At 40.7% G+C, this 18,932-nt stretch overlaps 1 protein-coding gene across 3 annotated transcripts in view; it reads right to left on the bottom strand.

The window, feature by feature from the left end:
* Window positions 1–18,932, bottom strand: part of LOC127620291 (RNA-binding motif, single-stranded-interacting protein 3-like) — a 100,875-nt gene that overhangs the window by 3,113 nt on the left and 78,830 nt on the right. For all 3 annotated transcript variants that reach the window (XM_052093479.1, XM_052093478.1, XM_052093480.1), the window contains exons 4-11: window positions 17,395–17,486; window positions 12,186–12,343; window positions 11,804–11,883; window positions 11,412–11,503; window positions 8,582–8,625; window positions 7,994–8,090; window positions 3,782–3,832; window positions 3,470–3,583 (exon numbers count right to left, since the gene is read on the bottom strand). In XM_052093479.1, coding sequence (XP_051949439.1) covers window positions 3,470–3,583; window positions 3,782–3,832; window positions 7,994–8,090; window positions 8,582–8,625; window positions 11,412–11,503; window positions 11,804–11,883; window positions 12,186–12,343; window positions 17,395–17,486 — 728 coding nt within the window. The remainder of the gene's footprint in view (window positions 1–3,469; window positions 3,584–3,781; window positions 3,833–7,993; window positions 8,091–8,581; window positions 8,626–11,411; window positions 11,504–11,803; window positions 11,884–12,185; window positions 12,344–17,394; window positions 17,487–18,932) is intronic.

Raw genomic sequence — 18,932 nt, 5'->3', positions numbered from 1 at the left:
GGTGCGAAAGATAATTTTTGCGTGTAATGTGAGCCAGTTGTTGATGTGAAGTGTGAAGTCATTGTTTACATACAACAGCTCTTCGTGATCACTTGCATTACTGCTACACTACTAAAGATAGGAAATAGCTTTAAACAGCTTTAAATGAGACAGAACAGACTGATTAATTACACAACGGGTGCTGTTTAAAATGGCGGAGGACATTGTGGTTTCTATAGTGATCAACACTTGCGCACCGGCTACTGCGAAATAGGGAGAATTACCCCGACTGTATGCTATTTATCCACGGAGAAAGCTGATCTTCAGAAAGCTGACAGCATCTCTGCTTGGGTGGGACAACAGGTGATCACACATGCTCCGTCTCTCTCTCTCTCTCTCACACTCTCTCTCTCTCTCTCACACTCTCTCTCACTCTCTCTCTCTCTCTCTCTCTCTCACTCACTCACTCTTCTCTCTCACACTCACTCTCTCTCTCACTCACTCACTCTTTCTCTCTCACACTCTCTCTCTCTCACTCACTCACTCTTTCTCTCTCACACTCACTCTCTCTCTCTCTCACACTCACTCACTCACTCTCTCACACTCACTCACTCACTCTCTCACACTCACTCTCTCTCTTTCTCACTCACTCACTCTCTCTCTCTCTTTCTCACTCACTCACTCTTTCTCTCTCACACTCACTTACTCACTCTCTCACACTCACTTACTCACTCTCTCACACTCACTCACTCACTCTCTCACACTCACTCTCTCTCTCACTCACTCACTCTCTCTCTCTCACACTCTCTCTCTCTCTCACTCACTCACTCTTTCTCTCTCACACTCACTCTCTCTCTCTCACACTCACTCACTCACTCTCTCACACTCACTCACTCACTCTCTCACACTCACTCTCTCTCTTTCTCACTCACTCACTCTCTCTCTCTCTTTCTCACTCACTCACTCTTTCTCTCTCACACTCACTCTCTCTCACACTCACTTACTCACTCTCTCACACTCACTTACTCACTCTCTCACACTCACTCACTCACTCTCTCACACTCACTCTTTCTCTCTCTCACACTCACTCTCTCTCTCACACTCTCGCTCTCTCTCTCTCACACTCACTCTCTCTCTCTTTCTCACTCTCTCTCTCTCACACACTCTCTCTCTTTCTCACTCACTCACTCACTCTCTCTCTTTCTCACTCACTCACTCTTTCTCTCACACTCTCTCTCTCTCACACTCACTCACTCACTCTCTCTCTCACACTCACTCTCTCTCTCTCACACTCACTCACTCACTCTCTCTCTTGAACCAGCAACGGCAGATTCTGATACGTCGTGTAAGAAAGTGACTGTACTCAATTTTTCCATTCTCTCTTTCTCACTCACTCACTCTCTCACACTCACTCTCTCTCTCTCTCACACTCACTCACTCACTCTCTCTCTCACACTCACTCTCTCTCTCTCACACTCACTCTCTCTCTCTCACACTCACTCACTCACTCTCTCTCTCACACTCACTCTCTCTCTCTCACACTCACTCACTCACTCTCTCTCTCACACTCACTCACTCACTCTCTCTCTCACACTCACTCTCTCTCTCTCACACTCACTCTCTCTCTCTCTCTCTCACACTCACTCAATTTTCAATTCAATTCAAATGAGCTTTATTGGCATGACAAATTGTACATTGTATTGCCAAAGCATTTATATGAGCATGAAAAATAACAGAGTAGAACAAATTCTGTATTGAACAAGTGTGAAAAAAACAAAAAAAAAAGTGGTGTGGGTGTATTTGTATGTGTGTGTGTGAGCGTGTGTAGTGTGTGTGTGTATTTGTGTGTGTGTGTGTGTGAGTGTGTGTGTATTTGTGTGTGTGTGTGTGTGTGTGTGTGTGTGTGTGTGTGTGTGTGTGTGTGTGTGTGTAAATGGGCGCATCACTGTTTGGTCGACTCTTCCCTCTTTTTGTGGCAGGAGTTGATGTATTTTGCTGCTAGTTAAATGCAGTCTCTTTGTTCACCAAGTAAATATTGAGCTTGTGCATCATTCTTTTTGAAGTTGGGACAAATCATTTCAGATTTGGGAAAGAAGTGTTTTCGAATGTCATTATAATTAGGGCAGGTGGTTAAGAAGTGCAGCTCTGTTTCTATTTGTCCTTGGCTACAGTACGGGCATAACCTGCCATCTCTGGGCATCAGCTCTGCCTGTATCTGCCCTTCTCTATCATCAGGCTGTGGTCGCTCAGTCTGTACCTCACTCTTTCTCTCTCTCTCTCTCTCTCTCTCTCTCACACACACACATGCATTCATCATTGTTTATCCAATAACTTGTTCGAAACAGCACAAGCCATGATATTTCTGAAGTGATATTTTTTAATGACTAACGGAGGCTTGGATGCATCATTTGTTTTGAATCAGCAACGGCAGATTCTGATACGTCGTGTAAGAAAGTGACCGTACTCAATTTTTCCAAATTTTTAAAAATGTACTTGTTCATTGAACTATTGCATATAAGCAATATCACACTTGCAATCGTGCGATATGGCCCTATATCAGCACTGCTGTGATTACCTACGGCACTGCTACCAATCACAGCAGTGCTGATATAGGGCCATATCGCACTCTTGCAAGTGTGATATTGCTTATATGACATTAATTCAGAAACACAAGGTAAAACAGCAAAGACATTCAGCCAAAACCTCATCTATGCTAGACATTAATATGGTGACAAGTTTAAAGTAGGCCTAAAAAAAAGTATTTAATTAATTTAATGATATGCTGATTAATTAATCGAATTAATAACATTTATAAATATTGCAGAGAAGGGCCGCCAAATAACAATAATTCAATATAGAATGATAAAATAACTATAAATAATTATATTTAAATAAGTATAAATATAATATATTCCCAAATTAAAATGTATTGTTGTGGCAGACGGGTAAAGCACTGATATGACAATATAAAAAGTGGCTTTAGAAGTAAATGTACTGTTTATTTCCATATTATTGAAGCATTTCCATATTATTAGCATTATCATTAGCCTACAGTCTACAGCAATTGAATACTTCAAACTGTTTAAAATACTGTAGATTAATTATAAGGGCTTCTCTAAAGGCGCATCAATGTACACCTGCGTCAGACGGACGGTTGTGGAGCGTCTCATTTGGTTGCTGTGTTCAAGTTAAACCTAGTTTGAAATGTAGAAAAACTGGAGATCCCTGCATTCAGATTTGTTTGAGCGCAAGAGCGCGTCCTCGTCTTGTGCTGTCGCTGGCGTCAAATATGAGTGTGTTTAAACGCTGGAGTTGCGCTTACTGCCCCCTGCTGAAACAGGTGGTACTTCAAGCTTGAATGGCTCAGATGGAAGGAATAGAGGATTTTAATGGACAAAAAAACATTGTCTGTGCCTGTTTGTGCACGATGATTTCATCAATGCTTTTGGTCTGTATGTACATAAAGCGTAAGACTGTATATTTTATTCACATTAGCAGTAGATCCCAGTGTGAGCTGGTTCATATACTGTGTGAGCGGATTCATCACAGCAGCTGGCGGCATGGATACAGTCGTCTGTCCTAATGCCGGAGTCATGACCGCGCCCTTATAGAGACACAAACAGACAGTATTATAAAAGTAAACAAGTGTTTACACAATGCCAAATGGTTAAACCCAATTAGAACCTCATCATATTCATAATTCAGCACAAACATGCTAAATAAATGTTAACCGTTATGCAAGGACCCCAAGGATGAAAGGTCAATATGGCGGAGAAAGGTCAAAGGTGAGAGGTTGACTTACTGTTGGATGCATAACATATTGCTGCTGTGGCATCCACGCTGAACTGTGAACCTGTGAGGAACATCAAAACAATGTTCAAAAGATATTTCATGTCATTTACCTGTAGGACACAACAAAGAGAGGGATGCATTTGAGCTAAATCACATTAAAGACATTCCTGAGCTGGGATATAAAGCAGGGCCAAAGTCATATTAGGATTACAATTAATTGAATGATACATTAAACAAAGTTCATGGTTCAATGACGTGACTCGAGCCCTCTGACTTGGAAAGACTTTATACCTTCTAAAACCAAATATCAGAGTTGTACATTTACAAATGTGCAACAAATCAGCAATTAATTTCCCCAATAAACAATTGGTTCGATTTTTTAAATCTGCATTTCCACGCTCCACATTCAACCAATCAGAGAACCAACCAATCAACTTCCATGAGAGTAAGTTTGAAGGCTGCGCATTCAAGGACAACACAGCCGAAATTACACCAAAGGTCATTTCATTTGGATATAAAGAATGCAATATCGAAGGCAACAAAAGGATCGCAACATGTAGAACCTGGGTTTAAAAATTACAGACGCTTCATCAACAACGTCCAATTCTACGAGGCATCTGAAATACCAAAGAAAGAAGTAAGTTGAGATTGTTAAGTGTTACAGTTAGCTGGGTTAGCTAGCTACTTAGTTCCACAGAGCTCATTGCACTGCTACTGTAAATTATTTTGCATACCTAATTGCTGAAACCAGCTAAAAGATGCACTATGGACCAACATTTGCCACCCGTCCTGTAAAATACGGGATGTCCCATATTTAAAGTTGAAATGATTTGTCCCGTATGGTCAAATAAGTTCAAATGAGGTCATGGCGAAACCGTTCCAGAACGTTAATTTAATATTAAGTAGGAAATTTTGCCTGCGATGGGTCGTTTGAAAAGTCCACACATTGTGCTAAAACGTGCTGATGCTATGGAGGGTATAATTGCTTTAGTAATTGTAAAGTAAAGTAATTGACTTGACGCTTAAAGTTGAGGACTTGGGACTTACATGCAAAGACTTGAGACTTGTGACTTGCAAAACAATGACTTGGTCCCACCACTGCTTTTATCCACCAAATCAAAGTCAGGTGGCATAACCAACATGCTGGTCGCCATTCTGTTGTCATGTAGACCCTTTAGACTAAAAACCCAAATATGTTGACTTTACTCAATTGATTGACTTGAGTAATGACATCTCCAAAATGTGTGTTATTAAGTTCACTTAACTTGGTGATCTTATAGAATGAAGTTAACTAAGTTAAGGTAACTACATGCAAATAGGCTCTTCCATGCTTTTTTATGGGAGTGAATGGTACCTTAGATTTTGAAGCCCAAAAAAGTGCATCCATCCATCAAAAAAGTAATCCATACGGCTCCAGAGGGTTAATAAAGACCTTCTGAAGCGATGCATTTTTGTATGAAAAATATCCATATTTATAACTTTATAAACTATAATCACTGGCTTCCGCTAACAACCGCATTCACAAGAGAGTCGAGTTCCAGCGTATGACGCAGGCGTAAGCTCCCTTGAGAAGTGAAGAACGTTGAAGCGCAGAGGATGCCAGTGATTATAGTTTATAAAGTTATAAATATGGATATTTTTCAGAAGGCCTTTATTAACCCCCTGGAGCCGTATGGATTACTTTTTTGATGGATGGATGCACTTTTTTGGGCTTCAAAATCTAAGGTACCATTCACTCCCATTATAAAGCTTGGAAGAGTCAGGATATTTTTTAATATAACTCTAATTGTGTTTGGCTGAAAGAATAAAGTAATATACACCTAGGATGGCTTGAGGGTGAGTAAATTATGGGACAACTTTCATTTTTGGGTGAATTAACTCTTTAACTCCCATTTAAATGTTGTATTTTAATTGAATGGACTTGAATGTAGGTCACACAATAACACAGCTCAAATATAGCAGATTATAACTAATTAGATGAATCATTAAAGAAACTTAATTCCCTACAGAAATTCATAGACACCTGTATTTCAGTTGCTCAAGGAGAACTGAGATCGTGTTAACAGGGACCCAACTTGATGGATCACCGAATGATGACATCACACAAAACAACTATTTGCAACAAAACTAATACATCATTAAAACTACAAAAGAATTAAAACTTCTATGAATTTAAATGCCCCCATGTGTTCCATTTGACCAAACTCTTAAAAATAAAGGTTCTGAAATGGTTCTTTGTCAGGGTGTATGGTTCCATGTAGAACCTTTAACATCCATGGAACCTTCCCATTTCAGAAAAGGTTCTTTGTGGCACTAAAAAGGGTTCTTTAAAGAACCAGTAACTGACAGGTTCTTCAATGGCATCAATGCGAAACACCCTTTTTGGTTCTTCCTGGCACCTTTATTTTTAAGAATGAAGGAAACATAATTCAATAATTCAAGCACAAGGAATTATGGGTATTCCCCATATATTTTACATATAATAATAATTCAGATAATCAAATGCAGAACATCATTGTGGCTGGCGAGTTAAGAATTAAGAATCGATAGGCCAATACAGACAAAAGTAGGCTTAGAAGACAACATATTGTTTATTTCTATTTTATTGAAGTCTATAATTGGCCGACAGTCCACAGCGACTTAATTCCTCAAACTGTTCAAAAGCCCAAAACTTGACATTTCAAGTAACGTTTAATGAAGACAACTTGATTTTTCCATTAATGACAACATTAGGGTTTACTAAAAATCCTATTTACAAAAATACCAGATATTTTGACATTTAAAGGCACATTTTGTTCAGGTCAAATGGCGTAACTGGAGGTAATTGTACCTAACAAAATATGTTTGAAAGCTTTTTTCTCCCCAGTTTGTAACGCCCAATTCCCAATGCACTCTAAGTCCTCGTGGTGGCGTAGTGACTCGCCTCAATCCGGGTGACGGAGGACGAATCTCAGTTGCCTCCACGTCTGAGACGTCAACCCGTGCATCTCATCACGTGACTTGTTGAGCGCGTTACCGCGTGTGGAGGCTTCACGCTATTCTATGCGGCATCCACACACACACACCACGTGCCCCACCGAGAGCGAGAACCACATTATAGCGACCACGAAGAGGTTACCCCATGTGACACTACCCTCCCTAGCAACCGGGCCAAATTGGTTGCTTAGGAGACCTGGCTGGAGTCACTCAGCACGCCCTGGATTCAAACTAGCGACTCCAGGTGTGTTAGCCAGCGTCAATACTCGCTGAGACACCCGGACCCCCTTTTGAAAGTGATAAACGATTAAGCAAAGCATTTTAATACCTCATCCTAGACGGTTACACCGCGTGACATTGTTAAAGTAATTAAATAAATTCTTCTGTATAAAATGATCTAAATGTTTTTCAAAAATATATGAAACCAACATGACCACAAAGATTACTTCGATTCATGCGTTTTCAACTAGACTTTCAAAAGATTTCTCATGTTTATCACCTCAGACAACCTTATTTATCAAAGAGCCTTACGTATATTCCCAATGCGCTCCAAGTCCTTGTGGTGGTGTAGTGACTCAATCCGGGTGGCGGATGACTTATTGTCAGCTGCTGATTCAGGTCTTCTATCTTGGTTTCGATCTTATCTTACGGGTCATACTCAATTTGTACAGCTGAAGAAGTTTACATCAAAGCCTTCATACGTTAATACTGGGGTTCCGCAGGGGTCAGTCTTAGGGCCTCTCTTATTTAGTATTTATCTTTACCTCTTGGTTATATTTTTGGAAATGTGTTATTCATTTCCATTGCTATGCTGATGACACACAACTTTACCTGTCCTCCAAACCTACCTCTACTTTTCCTCCATCTATACAGGGACGGATTACCAACCGGGCCAATGGGGCCTGTGCCCAGGGGCATTTTACTACCAGTGGGCCCTTGACTTTAAGGCTGCGTGATCTAGTTTGGTGACCCCCAACTGTCAATAACTTTTGGGCATGAACAACGAAGACTGCTGTTTTATTGGCATTTTGTTTAGAAGTCTTTTAGATCATATTCATATATCATATTCATCACCCAAGCTCTTGGTAACATCTGTACAACACATGCTTCATTTGATGAATTCATTAATGTACTGCAGATCTCACAGGTGAGTGTGTGTTTGACAGTGACTCTAACGCATGTCATTACATTGTTAAAAGTTGAAATCTCAAGCGTCAATAAAAGCGAAGCACACCCAGAAGCTCACCTGATATGTAGAAACTGGGGAAGCGGTGATAAATGGACTGAACGAGGATTGTGCGATCATTCGGTTTGTAGTAATACTGTATGGAGAAGAGTACAGCCTACAGAGAGAAATACATTACATCTTAAAATAGAAACAGAGCTAACAGACTATAAGCAAAGGGTTGGTAAGACAGTGTGCCATCACTATCTGCCTCAATCTATCAAGTACAATGATACCAAGTATAAGTCTATATATAGGCATAGATGTGCCTTTGTATGATGAAGGCGTTATTCACTCTCAACATCATTGATCAACGCCTGTGAACAGAGAATGAATCAAACACGCCGACTATGTCAGTATTTCACTTTAGAGTGGATTTGAGTGAGTGGCATCTTGAATTGTTGCCTGTTCATCACACTAAGTGTTTGTTTGCCTTCAACGTGATGCACTGGGTCATGTTGACTACTTTTATTGTGGTTTACGGTTGGGGGGGGGGGTTTTCTTTATGGAGCTCGACAAACCTGAGTTTAACTTTTATTATAAAGGCGTGTGACAAATGCATAATAAAAAGGTTTTCCTCTAGTATTTCACTTAAAATGTGTGACGTACCCATTCTGCATGATAGCAGGGTCGTATGTGAGAGTCATTCCTATCTAGAGAGAGAGAGAGAGAGAGAGAGAGAGAGAGAGCAGTTAACACACAATGACACTCTGACAGTGTGTGAAAAGCGGCTGTAATCGCTTTGACACGTTAAAGTACAAAAACTGTCAGACCTCTGAAGAGTGTATTCTCCTGCTCTGTAGGTCCATGTAATGCATGTGAATGGAGATCAGCACTTTAAAGCTCCAGTTGTAGTTATAGTAATCCATATGTCTCCAGTGGTTAAATGAATGTCTTCTAAAGTGATATGATTGGTGTGGATGAGAAACAGGTCAATATTTATGTCCTTTTCACTGTAATTGTTCACTTCCGGACGCTCTCCAATGAGCGTTATCGACACCTCTCACGTGACCTAAATGCGCTGAGATGTTCAAATAAGTCCGCTCACAATCTATCACATTGCTGTTTCAGTGTGCTAACACGGCAACCTCCCCCACCCCACCACCACCAGTTGAGCCCTGTCCCGCAAGGGGGTAGGCTCCTCGCCCCTGCCTCCTATCTCCGGCAGGACATGATGGTTCCGGGTACAAGTCCCTCGGACCGCCAGGCGGGGCCTACGCCAAAGAGAGAGACATTACTTCCTGTTTTACATTCATCAAATAAATGGCATCTTAAACTTCACTCAAGCCTGCATGTCTTCCCGATAGAAAGATTGTGATCAGCGTTGTCTTGTAAACAAATCGAGCCGGACTTCAGGCTGAATCACGTCAATACTCGCGTGAACATGCCAACGCGATTATGTCAAGCAGGCAGGGCTGGACTGGTAGTCTGGCATACCGGGCATTTTCTCGGTGGGTCGATGCACTTTGGGGGCGATCAGGGGCAGACTGGCCATCGGGAGAACCGAGTGGGCCAGTGTGTTGGCTGCGAAACAGGCCGAATGGGCCGCGATAAGCTAAAATGAGCTGCTGCGTTATGCAGAAAAGGACAGTGACGTGAACGAGCCATTGCGCTTACGTCACTGATGCGTTTGGAACGGCCAATTCCCAATGCGCTCCAAGTCCTCGTGGTGCCGTGGTGACTCACCTCAATCCGGGTGTCGGAGCACGAATCTCAGTTACCTCCACGTCTGAGACCGTCAATCCGCGCATCTTATTACGTGACTTGTTGAGAGTGTTACCGCGGAGACGTAGCGCATGTGGAGGCTTCACGCTATTCTCCGCGGCATCCACGCTCAACTCACCACACGCCCCACCGAGAGCGAGAACCACATTATAGCGACCACGACACTTTGGTGAATTAAAGTACCAATTTCCTTCCGAAACAGCAAAATCTGTACATTATTCCAACCTTTTGGCTCCCAGTGTTTATGTTGTGGACATAGGCTATCAGAAACACACTGGGCAAAAATGCCATCCGTGGAAGAGTGACGAGGCAAAAACCACTGCTAAGAACATCTCGTCTGAACTTTGCCAAAACACACCCTGATGATCCTGAAAGCTTTTGGGAGAATGTTCTGTGGATTGAAGAGTCAAAAGTGTAACTGTGCGGAAGAAAGGGGTCCCGTGTGGGGATGCTTTGCTGGTTCAAACCAACTTGCAATAATTGAGGGAAACATGAATTCTGCTCTCTAACAGAACATCCTAAAAGGGAACGTCCAGTCATCAGTCTGTGAGTTGAAGCTCAAGCAAAACTGGATTATACAGCAAGACAAAGATCCACCATAGGAGTAAGTCCACTTCTGAATGGCTCAAAAGACACTAAATTAAAGTTTTGTAGAGGCCTAGACAAAATCCTGACTTGAACCCGATTGAGATGCATTGGCAGGACCTTAAATGGGCAGTTCATACTCGAAAACCCTCCAAAGCAGTTCTGCAGAGAAGAGTGGGCCAAAATTCCCCTCAGCGTTGTGAAAGACTGATCTCAGATATCAGACACGTTTGGCTGCGGTTGTTGCTGTTAAAGGTTGCACAACCAGCTATTAAGTTTAAGGGGGCGGATAGTTGTACATTTGCCAATGGTAAAAGATTTGATTCAGCCCGTTTGAGAGCTTGATTGACAAGCTGGGCTTCCAGGCGGGATAGAAATACACTGATTGAAAGCCCACTGTCCAATCAACAATCAGATAATTTCCCTCATGCATATGTAACCTCCTTGTTTTTAATCTCCTTCTCATGCCTTTAGCCTCCTTGTTAGAACACCCGCCTCCCACGCTGGGGACCTAGGTTCGAGTCCTGGTCGGAGCGGGTAGAACAAGAGTGTCACATTGGTGCCGTGACCTGGATGGGAGTGAGGTTTAGGGGGTGAGTGTAATGGGAGTCAGCTGGTAGATAGCGGTGCAGTGTGTAAAACCTCACTCTCCTGACCTCAAGAGGTGCACTAGCGACTGACGCTAGAGCCTTTAGCCTCCTTGTTAGAGCACCCGCCTCCCACGCCGGAGACCTAGGTTCGAGTCCCGTACGGAGCAGGTAGAACAAGAGCGTCACACATACAGCCCTCATGAAGCTCCCAGAGACGCACGGCGCCCAGGCGGGACCCAACATGACGCCTTTACAACCTCTTGAACATCGATCTTTGGGGTGGGGTGCCTCTTCCATTGACTCCCGTTGAAGCACGGCTACAATGGGGCTCTGTGGCCACTGGTTCGAGGTAAGGAAAACATGTTATTGCTTTAACATGCATTATTTGTATTATTACAGCAGGAATGTCTTCTTGAGATTTAACACAGAAACTGAGACCTTCTAGAATGTTCCACTCACGACTGAAGACAGAAGACATGTTTGTATGTGTGCTGAATGACTGTGACTCACAACAGCTGCATCAGAACATCAGATCTCACCTCTCCTTCTCTCCACACTCGGCCGTTCTGTAGAGTTCGTCTCTTCTTCTGACCACCGTCAGCAAACTTACACAGCAGTGGCTCAGAGGGAGCTACAGAAAGAGAGAGAGAGAGAGAGATTTGAGGAGGAAATATGACCAATGAGTGACAATGGTAGAAATAAGTGTAGTGTGGTAGTACGCCGTTATGACTCGATTCGGTTCACCAGAAAGATTCGTTCAGATTCATTCTGATGCGCCAAATGACCATCTTTTAATTAATTGCATTGAACCGAAAGTCTTTTCAAGAATTATCCTTCATTAAAATTGTACTAAGAGACTTCAGCACTGCAGAGTGTTAAAGCACCATATGTATATATGAGAGAGAGAGAGAGAGAGAGAGAGAGGGGTCACCTGGGATGCCCGGTGGCATTTTGAGATATTTCCCATTTAAGTGTTGTATGACAACATCACATTTCTCTCTGGACTCCATTCTGAAGAACAACACCGGACAGGACAGATAATTACATGCATGACTGCAATATCACTCGCAATAGGTTCCAATGCAGCCAAGCAACACGTTTTAAAGAGATGTACATTTAAATTCTGTCATCATTTACCAATATGACTCATTTTCTTCCATGCACTGCGAAAGGAACAGACCATATGATGTTGTATGGAAGAAGATGCCATAAAAGTGAACGGTGGCTGGGCCCAATCTCTCCTTTAGTAGGGGAGTAAATAATGATAATTTTACTTTAATATCTGCCACTAAACAAATGCTGTGGTTGTGTACCTGGCGAATCCGACCCCTCGGCTCACCCCGTTGGCATCTCTTAATATGCGCGTGGAGATCACGTGACCAAACGGCCTCAGCACTGCCTCCAACTCCTGCTCATCCATAGAGACGGCCAGATTAGACAGGTACAGATTAGTGGGGTCCTGTTCCTGCTGCTACAGACAGACAGACAGACAGACAGATCATTTATATTACGTAAAACTGGGGCAAACTGTCAGACTTGAAATGACCTGTTATGCAAACTTGTAAGTAAATGTTAAACATTTTAACGTGTAAGAATAAAAATAATGATTTTTCATGTGTAGATAAAGACACATATCAGATATGATAAGATACAAACTCCTAAGCGACTACACATGCAACTGATCATTGTTGTCATGGTATTTTAATATTAAAAACCTTATTTCTAAATTACAAACTGAGCACGGCATTTGGTGCATTTATGAGGAGTGACCAGCAGAGTGATGCATGTTGAAATCTCTGTTTCAGAGCTCATATATTTTTCTCATCTTTTCGATCTCTTTGTATTACACTTTCTTGAGTTTTAGATGTTCTCAATATCTCATGAAGGGACTCCAAACACACCATACTCATGAGAAACCTGCATGTGCGTGTGTAGTTTATTCCACCCTGTTCCTCACTGACCTGGTAATTGTTAGAAAAAAACACCACAATGCCGAAACCAAAAAATAAAACCAATGAAAGAAAACAAATACCAAACAAAACACTAACACAAACAAAAAATAAACACCAAACAAAACAAAAACATGAAGCAAATCACAAAACAAAAAAGGGAAACAAAACAAAACACTAACCCAAACAAAACGAAAACGCAAAGCAAAAGACCAAACAAAGAAAACACCAAACAAAAATGCTAAATAAAACACCAAACAAAACAAAACGCAATGCAAAACACACAAAAATAAACACCAAACAAAACAAAAACCGAAGCAAAACACCAAACAAAAAATAAACACCAACCAAAACACAAAGCAAAAGCACCAAATAATAAAAACATCAAACAAGACAAATCAAACCACAAAAGATGACAAACCAAAAAACAACCAATACAAAAAACACCAAACAAAAGACTAAACAAAATAAATACCAAACAAAAAATAAACACCAGACAAACCAAGAATGCAAAAAATAAATAAATAAAACCAGACAAAACACAAAGCAAACACCAAATAAAAAACAAAATCAAACAAAAAAAAAACACCAAACAAAAAAAGAAAACGCAACAAAAAAAAAAAAAAACAAAACAAAAAACGCAAAACAAAAAAAAAAAAACACCAAACAAAACAAAAAACGCAAAACAAAACACCAAATTTCAGTAATGAAAATGGCTGTTCATTACTGTTTCTGTGGTTGAAGTGAGACACGGGGAGATAAAAACAGCCCAGTGCCCAGAGAGAGAGAGTGAGAGAGAGACACACGGCCGCTGTGTGTCTGTCTGTGTGTTTATGTTCGTTTAAGTTCAGTGATGTCATTAGTCGTTCACTCTCCCACAGCTCCAGATAAGAGGGGAAGACCTGCCGGCAGAAGGACAGGGGGAAGGGCAAGGAGGAGGCGGGAACCGGCAGAAGAGTCAACATAACTTTAATGACATAACTGAACTTAAACAAACACACACACACACACACACACACACACACACACACACACACACAGCGGCCGACCTTGACCTGACCTGAACTAACTTTATAATAGCACATACTGCTCAATATACACAGGATTACAGAGTCACAGGTCTGATAATGTTGTTGTGTTGTATTGATTTGATTGTGTGTGTGTGTGTGTGTGTGTGTGTGTGTGTGTGTGTGTGTGTGTTGTATAGAGCTTTATGTACGGCTCATAATGGCTAATGGAAAACTCCCACACAACATACACTCTTCAAACCAATCACCCAATTATGATTAACCAGACGACACACTCATGTAATCCAATCTCTCGTTATGTTTGTGGGTGGATTTTGTGAGTTCAACAACAACCTGTCTATCCTGGATTTTCTCATAACCCCTTGCTGTTGTAATTATACTAATTAGAATCAGATGGCAGCAGCTAATTAGAGAGAAAAGCAGATGAAGGAAATGAACATATGAGAACATCTCTGACAGAGGGGTGCTCCCGTAACAAAGATGAAACCACAGACGAAGTCCGTCCATGTGCTCAGATTTGCCAAGATTGAAAAGTCTCAATATGAATTCAAACATTAATTGTTTTGGCTGCATTTGCGACAGCAGGAGTAAATTGATCTGTGAATAAATAAACAGATCTGTAAGCTGGTAGATAGAGTGAGGGATTCTGGGACAGTGGAGGATGAGTGAAAAGACTCTGATGAAGAAGACGATTGAATTAACTTTACACTCCTCGACTGTCCATGTGCAGAACACCACAAGATAAGATGCTGCTTATAATCAGAGTAATGATAGTTGCAGTAAGAGATGTGGAGTACTCCTCTTTTAATTGCTTTCTGAATCAAAACAGACAGAGCAACCAGTGTAGTTCGACAAACAAATGACTCATATGAACCGATTCTTTTTAGTGAATTAAAACTTACAGAGCAACCAGTGCAGTTCGACAAACAAATGACTCTTATGAACCAACTTTTTAGTGAATCAAAACAGACAGACAGAGCAACCAGTGTAGTTCGACAAACAAATGACTCTTATGAACCGATTCTTTTTAGTGAATTAAAACATACAGAGCAACCAGTGCAGTTCGACAAACAAATGACTCTTATGAACCGATTCTTTTTAGTGAATTAAAACATACAGAGCAACCAGTGCAGTTCGACAAACAAATGACTCTTATGAACCGATTCTTTTTAGTGAATTAAAACATACAGAGCAACCAGTGCAGTTCAACAAACAAATGACTCTTATGAACCGATTCTTTTTAGTGAATCAAAACAGACAGAGCAACCAGTGCAGTTCGATAAACAAATGACTCTTATGAACCGATTCTTTTTAGTGAATCAAAACATACAGAGCAACCAGTGCAGTTCGACAAACAAATGACTCTTATGAACCCATTCTTTTTAGTGAATCAAAACATACAGAGCAACCAGTGTAGTTCGACAAACAAATGACTCATATGAACCGATTCTTTTAGTGAATTAAAACATACAGAGCAACAAGTGTAGTTCGACAAACAAATGACTCATATGAACCGATTCTTTTTAGTGAATCAAAACATACAGAGCAACCAGTGTAGTTCGACGAACAAATGACTCTTATGAACCGATTCTTTTTAGTGAATCAAAACAGACAGGGCATCCAGTGTAGTTCAACAAACAAATGACTCTTATGAACCGATTCTTTTAGTGAATCAAAACAGACCGAGCAACCAGTGTAATCTGACAAAGAAATTACTCTTATGAACCGATTCTTTTAGTGAATCAAAACAGACAGAGCAACCAGTGTAGTTCAACAAACAAATGACTCTTATGAACCGATTCTTTTTAGTGAATCAAAACAGACAGGGCATCCAGTGTAGTTCAACAAACAAATGACTCTTATGAACCGATTCTTTTAGTGAATCAAAACAGACAGAGCAACCAGTGGAGTTCAACAAACAAATGACTCTTATGAACCGATTCTTTTTAGTGAATCAAAACAGACAAAGCATCCAGTGTAGTCGAAAATGACTCTTATTAAGTGGTTCTTTTAATAAATTGTTAAAAAAGACACACTGACTAATTTTCCTAATGCCAAGCTGTATGTAAAGAGACATATTTGCAACACGTTGTTATTTGTAATAAATATTCATTTATTAAAAAGCATTAAAACATCACATTTCTCAGCCAATAATCAGAGTAATGGCATGTAGCATCTAAACAGGATTGAAGTGGTTAGCCCAAATCATGTAAACATCTTAATCTAATTATTCCACATACTCTAATTATTGCAATAATCAGATTATAGGTGTACATGCAAACATAGCCAACGTATGTCATCTGTACAGGTGACCAAAACACCCGCAGATCTCCACTTTCTGCATTATGGGTAATATCACGTTTAAAATAAACGTTTACCAGCACCAACCTTTAGATCGAGAGTTAACTCTGTAAACAACACCTGCTGTGTTTCCATAGCAACTGATTGTGTGTGTGTGTCCCAGAATCCCTCACTATGATTACATTCTCGCTCTCAATGGGGCGTGTGGTGAGTTGTGTGTGGATGCCGCAGGGAATAGCATGAAGCCTCCACACGCACTAGGTCTCCACAGTAACAAGACAAGTTTGAAAACATGTCTCGAGATCCCTTCATTCAGAATTGTTCTCCGTCCAGCCATGTTTGATCGCAAGAACGCGTTCTCATCTTGTGCTGTTGCTGGAATCGAGCAAGCCTGAGTGTGTTTTCTGGCAATACATCTGGAGTTGCACTTACTGCCCCCTGCTGAAAAACGTGCTTTTTACAGTCTTAGGACATGATTTATTGCGTTACATTTTTTAGCACGTATATGCACTGAAATAATGCATTAAATCAACAGCCCTAGATTTGAATTATGTGAGAAGACAGACAGCGTAGAACTATTAAGGCTATGTAGGAAAACACTTTTACGCGCCGTGTTCTACGTTTCACCACAGTTTTAACAATTGTGCATTTTATTCACTTTCTCACAAATCACGAGAACAACGGCTTATCATGACTTTATAAACACGTATTTTTTGCTCTATTTCTCACACACTACTGTTATAATATCGAAACACTTTTAACGCTTGTATTACAGACCTGCCTGCGTTTACACACTTATTCTAGCGTGATTAGTTTGCGCGGTAGCTCACCTGATAGTGGGTTGGACGTTGCACTCGGAAGACCAAGGGTCGAGTCCAGCCAATCACCAAGCTGACACGTGAGACGAAAGTGACGATGTTGCTTCAGAAAATGTGCGTTTGCTTTTAAAACACTATCGGCTAGGTTTAGGTGTTGGGTTAGTGTAAGGATGTCTGTTTTGTTTACCTCTCATTTGCGTTTGGGACACTATTGGTTAAGTTTAGGTTAAAGTTTGAGATAAGGGAGGTACATTTTACTCATTAAACCCTCCATTTAACATTCACCTTAAAAACCTTGTCTGATTAACAACATTTTACTCGCTTTTGGTGCCCCCTGCTGGATAACTGGGAAACTGCAGCCAAACATGCATGCAAAAATGTTGCAACGGTCACAAAATGTTCATGAGATTAGGCTGTCTTTCTTACCTTTGCCATCTGTGCCTGCACACCAGTGGCCTTTAGAGAGGAGATGGCGTTCTGTGCTGCAGACGGACAGTCAAAATCCACAAAACCATAACCTACACATACAGAGAGAGATGTCATTCAGTGAAGTCTGGTGCACATTTAAGTTTATTCCGATTAAGAAAACATCAATTTAGGGGTCCTAGATAGCTCAGTGGTAAAGACGCTGGCTACCACCCCTGGAGCTTGCTAGACTCCAGCCAGGTCTCCTTAGCAACCAAGTTAGCCCGGTTGCTAGGGAGGGTAGAGTCACATGGGGTAACCTCCTCGTGGTCGCTATAATGTGGTTTGCTCTTGGAGGGGCGTGTGGTGAGTTGTGCGTGGATGTCACGCAGAATAGTGTGAAGCCTCCACACATGCTATATCTCCATGGTAACGCGCTCAACATGTCACATGATAAGATGTTTACGGGAGGCAACTGAGATTCGTCCTCCGCCACTCGGATTGAGGCGAGTCACTATGCCACCACGAGGACTTAGTGTAGCACATTGGGAATCAGGCACTCCAAACTGGGGAGAAAAAGGGGTCTTTGACTGCTCCGCCACATCCAGCTGTTTTTAACGTGTGTAACATGATATTTAGAACAACTAGCAACAGGACATTTTGTCTGTCACTTTTTATGCCTCACTATTGGTAGCCCTGCCGACAGCACAATAGGGTTCGGCGATATGCAATAAATGTTCACTATACTAAATAAATTAACTAATAAATGTGCATGATATAAGCTATAAGCACCTGCTATTTGGCATGTGCTTATTTTAACCCTTAGTTTAACCCTTTAAGCTCTGAAGGTGTTTTTAAAGATTCAGTGGCGTACCCAAAATTAAAGGCTTATAACTCGACAAACAAACAAAAACCAAACAAAATAATACAAAAACAAAGCAAGGAGAGTCAAGTGTTTAGTATTATTGTAAAGAAAACCTACGATATAGACTTACGACTTATTATATATTAAACTTAATTTGTGATATAAATGAAATGAGAAGAAACTGTTGAAAACTCACAAAAAGAAATTAGCCAAAAATATACTTCTTTCTTATTTTTCTTCATTTTGTTCCCAATCATGTCAAATGTACCTGAGGATATTTGTATGTATATTTGTGTGTTGATAAGACAGCAATCAAAAGTTACAACATTACAAATATAATTGATCATGTGTCCAAAAACATCTCCAAACAAATAAAAGATAATAATTGTACATAAGAACTAATTACACATGCAAACACAACAATGACTAAAGGTTTGCATAGCATGCACACATGATTTTAGTCATGAGATTTCACAGAATGAGTTTCATTCTGTGTCATTTGAGTCATCATTGAGTCTGTGTCGTGTATTTGGCGCCATCTCCTGGTGGTCATATGTAACATTGTGCTTCATGTGGATTATCTAATGATCTATACATCTGATTATCTTGTGTGTGGACTTGATTGAAAGATAATCACAGACTCTAAATAATGATATGTCATATTTGATATTTTGTTATTTCCGTGAAACAAAAA

Source organism: Xyrauchen texanus, chromosome 26 (genome assembly GCF_025860055.1).
Source record: "Xyrauchen texanus isolate HMW12.3.18 chromosome 26, RBS_HiC_50CHRs, whole genome shotgun sequence".
Classification (NCBI taxonomy): Eukaryota; Metazoa; Chordata; class Actinopteri; order Cypriniformes; family Catostomidae; genus Xyrauchen; species Xyrauchen texanus.
The sequence above is the reverse complement of the archived record's forward strand: the minus strand, read 5'-3'. Positions and strand labels throughout refer to the sequence as shown.